We start from the raw sequence: 10,658 nt of genomic DNA, 5'->3' as shown, positions 1-10,658 counted from the left end.
TATGGTTAGAAACTCCAGAATAGTTTATTGGTCGGCTTATGCTTAGGCACTGTAAAATGCTGCTTGCAGCTTTAATTTTATTTAGTTTTACAAATCAAGAGTAGGCCTGATTTGACAAATTGGCTTTGCATCCTTTCCTTCTGCCCTTTTAGTAGAAGACATGCTGCCTACCAGCTTTCAAAGTACAATGCTGCCACTGGTGGATTTGTATCAATTTTATTCACATAATTATCCCTCCCTGCTATTTTGTACTTCACCAAAACACCCTAAAACAACTTGATTCTCACATACTTATGCCATCATACGCCACTAACAGTGCAAGCCGGTCAATGGCAAGCAAGCATGCAGTCCTTCCTCCCTCACTTTAAAAACCACCAGCCGCCACTGATATATATCTAACTGATTGAATGCTTGGTTTCCCCTCAGCTGGTTGACAATGGTGGATCTCCTACCTTCTTGGCAGTCGTTGTGGCAGAACACTACAGGGGAGTTGGTGGATTCAAGTAGTGACCTGTGCACAAACACACAACAAACAAATAGGTGGAACAGGTCAAAGGGACAGGTCAAAAGGCGACTCTGTGACGCTTTTGTGCTCAGTGTAACTTCCGGGTAGATCAGTGTTTTCCGAAAGTGAAACACCAAGGTTTTTGTAAATGCAATACAAATTGAAAGCTTTACTGCCGTAGATGAACAACTTTTGACACTCATTCCAATGTAGTAGTGAATACTTCATTACCTTAACCTTTACCTAACCTTTAACATACCAAAACAAGCTACCATACGCCTGAACAGAAACAACAGTCAGCATCTAATTATTCAGGACAGTAGGAGACCAAGGAGAGGGAGCATGAATGAAATGGTTTTTTTCCATTCCCCTTATCTTGTTAAATGACTTGTTTCTGGTCAATTGTTAAACTTGCATGGCTTACTCATTCTTAAAACCTCTACTGCATCTTTTAACAACTTCAGTGAATAAGATGATGTAAGTTGTGGTATGGTAATGTGTTAATGAGGTCTTAACAGAGTCAATCATTAACACTAACTTCCTTAGACACCATATACTATTTGTCATTTTATAGCAATGCCATATACATTGTCCTTCAGGGCTTTTGTAAACAACAGGTCAGGATTAAAACATTATGGTGCTTTTCAAGAAAACCACATCCACCATAAAAACTCTTTGGTGATTTACTGGTGATTACCAAGTTTCATATCATTGGCATGTATGGATTTATGAAAGCACATGGAAAGATTAAGTAGAGAAAGGGAGTATGTGTGTGTGTGTGTGTGTGTGTGTGTGTGTGTGTGTGTGTGTGTGTGTGTGTAATCATACTTGAGCACATCCATCTCCTGAGGCAGGTTGTAGCTGGCCAGGCGGTTAAAGAGGCACAAGTGTGATTCCCTGGTGATGGCCATCCTCATAATCTGGTTCAGGTACCTGGTGGTTCATCATGTTTCAATCAGTGACACACTTACACAAACTTCTTTTTTTGCTCAAAGTACAGCAAGATAATAAAAGCTAAAAACAAAGTCCTAAAGAACAACTGACGAATAACTGTAACAGCTTACTTTTCCATTGTCCCAAAAAGCCACTTTGGCTCCTTGTTGAAGGGCATTCGCATGGCATGAAACGCGGCCATCTTCTGGGCCACCTCAGCTGAGATGTTGGGATCTCCCAGCTCGCAAGTCTCAAGTTTACGACTCTGTTGCTCATGGAGAGATTTTTATTAAGGATAAATTGTGAACAAATAACCAAACCACCCTTGGACAGCTTATGCTTTTTGCTTTGCTAAAAACTCAGACGGCCTAATTTGAAAATCTAAATATTTCTTGTAGGTGGACAGGTTATAAATCAGTGGTTATAAATCAGTGCGTTGATCCCGGGGCCATGAGCCGGAAGTAGAAGGAGACGATAGTCTTGTTGTTGTTGTTGTTGTTGTCGCCGCCGTCGGATAAGGGATAACGAGAAACGGCGATTTATTTTAAAAGGTGACACAGAAGATGGAGGAAGCCGGTGAATGTAGTTACCCCCTATAAGAATTGTGTCCCGGCCGCGGGAGCGCCCATGGCATGCATTCATTAAAGGTGGAAGCACACGGACACTACGCTTCCATTTCACCCAAGGCTGAATTAAAAGTACATGTTTTATAAATGTGGGTCATCAACGAGGTTGTAAAGTAGTAACTTCGGGCACATCTGTCAAAATAAATGTTTTTTTCTCCCGACGTGTTTACGATCTTTATTCATTCCTTGCGATGCGGCGGGGAATGCCGTATATGGACGGGCGGCGGAGGGGCTGCTCCGGTGGGAGAAAGATGTTTTCAGTAGAGAGCTGTCAACTAACTTTGGGTCGGCGATTTATTTAAAAAGCTGGCGTAGAAGATGGAGGAAGCCGGTGTCGTGCCAATGTAGTTACCCCCTATAAGGAGTGTATCATCATCAACGTGCATTCAGTACACACTACGCTTAGATTTAACCCAAGGCTGAATTAAAAGTCCATGTTTTTCTAAATGTTGCTCATCAACGAGGTTGTAAAATAACTACGATCTTTATTAATTCATTGCGCCGCGGCCGAACTGACGGGGGTATTCTCTGATATTATGAATCTTACAGACTGCGTCGGGTTCTCCGACTCTCTGGTACTTCCACAAGAAGTAAAGACTCCTAGTCGGGTTTATCTCGCCCATGGGCAAAAGGAATTGGGGGAAATTAACTTTGACTGGCTTTGACTCTCTGAAGTCCAGATTGAAACGCGACATGGAGGAGAAAACAATGTTTCAGCAGACAGCTGTCAGTTCACTTCGGGTCCATATAATTGACCGTTCGCCAGGAGCGTTCTAGCCACGCCCCCCTGTCTCGGGGGCGGGTTCTGCTGTCAAGTCCGACATCAGCTGGCTTGTAACGTGAAGATGGAAGTTGGGAAGTTGGGAATTTAGGCGATATACCAGACGACTTATCTCGAAGGAAGCATTTCTTTAAAGAAAAAACAAAAGGCTTATGCCTTCATATCTGGATCTTATGTACATAGCATCATAATATACAAAAATAGTACAGGTAAATAGCTATCTATTACCAAGACTAACGGTCATGTTGCTGCTAACTCTTTACTTAATTTGTTTACATTGTTAGATAATTTATTATATTGAAATATAACAAATCTAAATTGTCAGAATAAATGAAAGTGTGAATCCTGACTGAAGCATGAACTTTCAGATAATTTATTTTGGCTACATAACATTATAGGCACAATCAGCGTTAAGGGAGAAGTTTATCCCAGCCAACGGAAATCTGCCTCTCGTCATATTGTCAATTTCGAGGTCGACTTAAAAGAGAGGAGACTGGTGGACTCACACTGCAAGTGTCAACAAGGGTAACTGTATAGGACTACGTTTTACATGAGCTTAAACTCACTGTTGGTGTGTGCTGAACACCCTCTATCCTTGGTCGTACTTATCGCAGGCTGTGTCACGCATAATGACCGACTTTATCCACCGTAAACATTTTTCAATGTTCCTAGTTGGCTTCGGGAAAGGGAAAAAAAAGACGTTGGCAACTCGGTCACTATATCTGCTGTCAGTGTTGCAGGTTCCATGACAACACCGTTTTACCATATTGAGCTCTGAATTAAAAAATAATATCTAGAAGTTTCTAACGAAGTAAACACTGAGCAGCTGAGTTAACACTGCTGATAGCCCCGGCCGGTATGTCGGAGAGATGTCGGACAAAATGGAGGACATTAACTACTCGATAATAGGAGCGTTCTGATTGATCAGATTGCCTGTCAATCAAACTCTGGCGAACGGTCAATTTCTCTGACGCTCCATTGTTCCGACCTCTCGGTCGTATGCGGACTGCTCCGCCGGCAGAGCAGCCGGAGGAGTCGGCATACGACCGGTTTAATTAATTTCCACTAAACACTGATCACTGATCACATCGTTGATCTGTAGGGAAACAGGTAACACAAACAGAAACAAGCCTAGTCTTTTAAACCATGAGACATAATCATCAGCAGGATCCCTATCCGGCTGACGATTATGTCATATGGTCCTACATTCAACTTAAAGGATAACCTCAACCTTAACATTAGGCATTGTGTGTGTGGGTGGGAGGGGCGGGTGAGGGTTGGCAGAAGAAGATCTAGACATAAGCAAGTACAAGCAGACAGACAAACATTGTATGTAATGTAAACTGTAAACCTACCGGGACATACTGCTCCAGACGACCTGTGGGGAAAATTCCATAGAGTTTGGGACCCAACTCTCTCTCCGCCAAGATGGCAAACATGACACTCTCCAGCACCATGGCCTCTGCCCCCTGAAAACAAAAAAACAACACAAACACACACACACACAATTAGTTTAAGTCCATCAAAGGGCGAACTGTCTAGGGAACTGTCGTGAGCCCTAAAAGTGGCAAGAAGATATGAAAATAATCATAACTCATTAATAATGAATTCACAGAGAAGGATTCACAAATGTATTTTGTGATTTATATATAAATGACTCTCTTCTCACAAATACATTTCAATGCACACACAAATGGATATCAGTATGTATAAATGTAAAATAAATCCATTAACAAAAATAGGTTTCACAAACACATTTCTGATCCACACACAAATGTGTCTTGTTTTTTTGGACATTTATATGCAAACTGTTCAACTCAAATTTACAAGACGCTTTTCATTCGTGAACTTGTTTGCATTTGTGTGTGAACTGGTCTGTATTTATATGTGGATTTTTTTCAACAAGGAACTCTCGGTAGCCAATCAGATGCCTCCCTCGTTTTCAGCCAATCACATGACTGCAGTCCCACAGTTTTTGGATTGGATAAACGATTATTAATGCTACTTTAACGGCACAGACAATCCAAAAACCCAGTCGAAACTAGATGGAAAAAGTGTGTAGTTCAAAACGTGATGCAGCGTGTACTTCTTCGCCCCATACAGAGTTTGTAATGTACGATCATTCAAAAACCCCATGTTATTTCCCATAGACATTTGACCGAGGGAACCGGGAGGCTCAGAGGCGGGACTTATTCTTCAGAGGTCGGCTGCAGTCATGTGATTGGCTGAAAACGAGGGAGGCATCTGATTGGCTACAGAGAGTTCCTTGTTGAAAAAAATGCATTTGTGAATCCAGCCACGTCAGGAGTCTCAAAAATCCACATATAAATACAGACCAGTTCACACACAAATGCAAATAAGTTCACAAATTAAAAGTGTCTTGTAAATTCAACTTTAACAGTTTGTATATAAATGTAACAACATCCAAATACATTTTTTATGAAAATTGCAAATATTTTTTGAATTCATATATTTGTGGAACTTATTTTTGTTTATGGATTTATTTTACATTTATACATACTGATATCCATTTGTGTGTGTATTGAAATGTATTTGTGAGAAGAGAGTCATTTATATATAAATCAAAAAATACATTTGTGAATCGTTCATCATGCATACTGTTTTCTCCCCAAGAAACTACGGCTAAGTCATTCAGGCTAAGGCAGGTGTTATTAGATTACACCTTCCCCTGAAGTGGAGAAAAAATGCCTGCCTTGATACAAGTATTCGAGAGACCCAGTTTAAGGTCTCTGCGTACTATTTTCTTGGCTACGAGCCAGGGAATGCGCTGCATGCTGGCAGTGCTCCAGGAAGCTAGCTCTGGGAGGGAAACAATGGCTTAGCAGCCCGATAGCTTTCTGCACACCGTTAAAAGAAAACAAGTTGTTACCACCACCACCACCACCACCACACTCCCTGCCGCTGTGGAAGTTGAGCTTGTCTTTCAGACAGCTTGAACAAGATGAACACTGCCATGGAACTATATCCACAGTGTTACACAACATTTGCTGATTGCTTATTGTAAATCCGCTCCTGCTTACAAACATACTTCAGAAAGACCTGTGTTCCACTGTGGAGTTGAACAGATGTGTAAACCCTTCTGCAGGACGAAAGTTAAAGTTAAAATTAACGTCAGTAGCAGAGAGTGGCTGTCACATTGAATACATGATGGTCCAGGATCAACCTAAATTGATCATTTAGAAGTCATCTTGTGTACCAGACATATATATAAACATAAACTATATATATTTATATACATATAATAATGCATCATGTGTTGCATATATTATCATAATTGCCAAATAATATGTTTGTATCTCAGCCCTTCTTTGATACAAAAGTTACTGTATATAATGAACCCAGCCTCTTTCTGTTTTAAACCTCTATTATTGATGTATGCAACCTTGCTTAGCCAATCGCAAGAATACCCCCCCCCCCCCCCCCCACCCATAAGAAAGGGGTTCCTTGGCTCCACACAGGAAGCACATTTACTGTGTGTTGCAATGTTGTAAACGGAAACTGCTACCTACAGTAAACTTAAGCAACTCTGACCTTCTTGGCTTGCTTTGACTCACCCCTTGTATCCAGGTATTAGTCAACATTTAAAGGTTAATCATCTACTAATAAATGATTTCGCGAACATCTGCTATTGTGCTCCCTCAATCTATTTAGAATCACAACCTGAAGATGGCACACAGTGCTTGAGCTTGTTTCCTCTAAGCTCTACAGAGCAAGTGAATACAGTGACACTTGATTAGGAAATGTGAGCTGTTAAATAATGCAAAAAAGCTAACAATGGCTGTCTGATGAGCTCATCGCTCACATGATGTGGCAGTGCAAGTCACCGCTCACAATAACCCTGGGTTAAGGATCACATGACTTGGGAGAAAAAAAAAGTGGATGGACAAAAGCTTTCTGGAGGTATTCAAATTGACAGGCTGTGCATGCGAAGTCTAACTAACATTATAGCGACATAGCAAGTGGATTTTATTTTTTAAAGAAACTACAGAATCCACATTTTATATTATTTTAAGTTCTAGAGATGGAGATATGCATTTGTTTACAATCAAAACTGGAGAGGAAAAAAAGGCTGATCTGAAGTTCGGTAATTCCTGGAAGTTCTTTAAAATTACAGCTGCCTCTTGGGTTCACACAACAAAGCCAGGAAACCAAAGCCGGCCTTGGTAATCTGACCCATATGGGCTTTAGCCCTATAGGAAAGAAGAGAAAACCCAGGCAGGAACAAATAGGAACACACTGAGACTGTAGGGGCCTTGAAACATGATTTGAAAACCATCATTCACAGTTTTACCATGAGTTACTTACTTGGAGGCTTTCTTTGTTTGACCGTTGGGAATCACCTTTATTACAGGACATCTATGAACAAAATAAAAGGGGAAAAGCTATCGATAAATAAAGTGATCTATTATATCATATTTTAAAAACTACTAACAATTCCTGCTATATAACTCAACTGAATGAGATTACCAAACATATCAGGGCAAAATACATTTTTGGTCGAGGACCACCTTGCTAACTGTGCAGTGCAACAGTTAGAAAGAGGGAGCGAAGGTGCAAGAGAGGTAATGAGATAGAAATATACAGGCAGACAGAGGATACATACAAACAGCTTATTATTACTTACTTATTACTTTGTATACAAAGATATAGCAGATTTGATGATTTCTGCAAAGAACTGGCAATCAGACATTTTAATATAACTACAGTATATATATAACTATATATATATGTATAACTATATAAATATAGTTTTATATATATGTTGTGTTTTTTTGTGTTTTCTACTAATCTAACACTAGTCAGCCAAGAGTTGCCATCTTTGTTGCAATGTTGGTTGCAGTTCCCTTTATTGCAGTTGGTTCCTCCATTTTGAGGTTCAAATCTCATTGTTGTTTGAACGGTTGTCGCGTAAAGTTTACCACTGTTTATTATCATATTCAAACATATTTTCCAGAGAGTGTCATTGTGAACACATCCCTCTTTCAACCCCTTTCATCCCTCTTTACATCCACTAGCAATTAGAGTAGACTTGAGGACATAACAGGAGCTTGGGTGTTTGCATAACTACCAAATAAACCACAGTGCACTTTCTTAAAATACAAGGTAAACAGTTCATGTTTACCAAACCCCATATATATATATATATATATATATATATATATATATATATATATAAGTTTTAGACTTTAAAGGGACTTTATTTGTTGTTTATTTACCACTTACGTCACAGCATGCAGACTATAGCAATAGAATAAACAAACGCTCTAGCTCTTCTTCAACATATCATCATGTGACCATCAGCTGATACAGAATGTGTTGCTATTGATAGTCTAAAATTGTTGACATTTGTGAAATAGTGGTTTTCACAGGTTTGGTGAAAAGGTTACAAAGTCCTCCTTCAGTCCCATAGTCGCTAGCAGACAAATCAATCGTGATTTGATAACTCTTAAGCAGGTGTTGTTAACATGAGCTCATCATAATCTGTCAGGCCTGGTGTGGATCTAGGGGCTAACAGATTGGAGCTCTGAATACTGGCCACGTCCTCTCCTGAGATAAATAATGGTGTGTCAGCATTGTGAATGATAAGTGTATTCACTTAAAGAGGAAAATGATGTCTATATGGCAAAAGGAAAAAATATTTACTACTAGATAATTACTATCACGCTAGATATCTACGTCCTCTAGACCGAATTAGCTTTCTCAGCATTTCATGTGGCTAGTCCTTTCTGGGACATTTTTTTTTTACATTTAGCTGAGCCCTCTAGCCACGGGTTTAGGGCAAGAAAACAAGACGACTGGAGAGGTCAGTCCGTGCAGACACGCACAGTATTTCACCATTCTGTGTTTACGTTCCCAGAACGATGGCTCGGGTTATGTTTTCGGTATTATGTTAAGCTACCCCGTTATAAAAGGCTGAGATTTCATGAATCTCATACTGTACCGTGTTGGATTGGTGGGTTCACCTGGGAACAAGAGTGCTCAAGGCACGCTCCTTTGGGAAGCCTACGGCAAAGAACACATGCATGTACAGCCATAGGGGTACATCACTGCACACAACAATGGCCAACATGCGTGCACACTTATGTGTGTACGCTCACAGTCACTCTTATATACATACCTACAGCACCACATACAGGCACACGCAAAATAATGCTGACATACCCGCACTGTCTTGCATGAGCACGCACACAAAAATACACAGGCACGCACACACACACACACACACACACACACACACACACAACCAGACACACACACACACACACACACACACAAAACACAACTTCTGGTGATTCAACATCACACAGGAATTATGCAATTGTATTTGTTTATTTGGACTTGTATAAATAAATACCTTTACCCCAATTCAGTTCATTGTACAGATATTTAATGTTATTATCTGTTGGAAAGGAATATACCTTCCAACTAGCCATGTTGCCTTAAAACCAACTGTCGATCAAATACACAGACACGCAAAACATTTCAAACATAATAAACACTAACCATTGTCATGTTAAAGTGTATGAGAAGCAGGCTACATTGAAATTAGACCATTAATAACACGTTTAACGTTCACATGACATTATGCTTTCTCGAAACACACCTGCAAAATGGCCCCATAGAGGCGCAGAAGAACGCTTCTTGGTTCATCCCCAACACTGTCCAGACGGTCGGGGAGCGCACAGAGGAAGAGCTTGTTGCTCAGACCACCCCTGGTGGACACATGAGAAGGAAGTCAAACACGAAGAGTATGGAGATTTCTCAAAGAAATGAATCGTCATTTGAACGACCGAATACTATATTCATTTAACGTAAAAACGTTAACAACCTAAATTGGGTTTACATTGTTTACCCTCAAAACGCTAAAAGCTATTCCTATCTAAAGCTTCTTAGGGAATAATTACAGGCTGGTGGGTAACGGAAAGATAAGCTTATTTGAAGGCCTATTACGTAAATAAATAAATAAATACATAACTAAACAGCCGAAACAGATGAATATAATAAACCATCTACAACAGGGATGCACATTGTTAAGAATATTTTGGGTAAATAAATAGGCGTAGGCCTACCTTAGGATGGTGATTTCAAAATCGTCCTCAGATACCGACCTCCATGCTCCGTGTAGAAATTCTTTGCACCAGAGATACGCCTTTCGTTTGGTCTCTGAATCAGGCTGGTCTGGGCGGATGATAACCTCTTTACAGTTTTCTTCGGATTCTGGTTGGACATGCAAGGCACTCTCGGTGACCAGAAGACCCAGGGACATTGAAGGAGAGGAAGAAACCCCGTTAATGAATTTTGTCTTCATTTTCAACGAAATTGTTTAGCTCCCTGAATGGATAAAATAAATGATCTACTATTTATGGAGGCGATCGTCTAGCGTTTTTATTTGCGTAACGAGCAGCAGATCTCTTGACAGAATAAGGTAGAACACTGCGAATTAATTATTTTATTTGAACTGGCGATGTTTATCTCTATAAGCAGTCAGGTTTTGGTGAGAACAATCCAAAGAAGCTTCTGGCTTGAATGACTGAGACTCCGCGCAGACGTCGTTTTTCAAGCAGGTTAGTGTTTTCGTCACCCGGCCACGCCCATTCCATTCTCTCATTGGTTGGCGCAAGGCACAGCCCAGCGGGCACTAACGCCCAACTCAGGGGCCAAAACAAAACGAGGTCACTCCCATACACCGTGATTCCATCAGGTAGACTTGGATCTTCTCTTCTATCTTTTTGACAGAAGGCACGTTTGGCTATATACAAAGCCTGTCTTAAATTACATTTTACATCGGCCC

The 10,658-nt window shown here is 40.4% G+C and overlaps 1 protein-coding gene across 1 annotated transcript; it reads right to left on the bottom strand.

Annotated features, from left to right (window-relative positions):
• Nucleotides 1-400: 400 nt before the first annotated feature.
• On the bottom strand, nt 401-10,370 carry LOC311375946 (choline kinase alpha-like; the record flags this gene model as incomplete). Its single annotated transcript, XM_084490951.1, has 7 exons — nt 9,937-10,370; nt 9,471-9,579; nt 7,172-7,222; nt 4,201-4,314; nt 1,570-1,703; nt 1,334-1,438; nt 401-511 (listed from the first exon to the last, which is right to left on the bottom strand). Coding segments are annotated over exons 1-7 (863 nt in total), but the record flags the coding sequence as incomplete, so codon positions are not given.
• Nucleotides 10,371-10,658: the final 288 nt, after the last annotated feature.

This window comes from Micromesistius poutassou (assembly GCF_964030765.1).
Source record: "Micromesistius poutassou genome assembly, contig: SCAFFOLD_6347, whole genome shotgun sequence".
NCBI lineage: Eukaryota > Metazoa > Chordata > Actinopteri > Gadiformes > Gadidae > Micromesistius > Micromesistius poutassou.
This window is presented reverse-complemented; position numbering and strand designations above follow the sequence as displayed.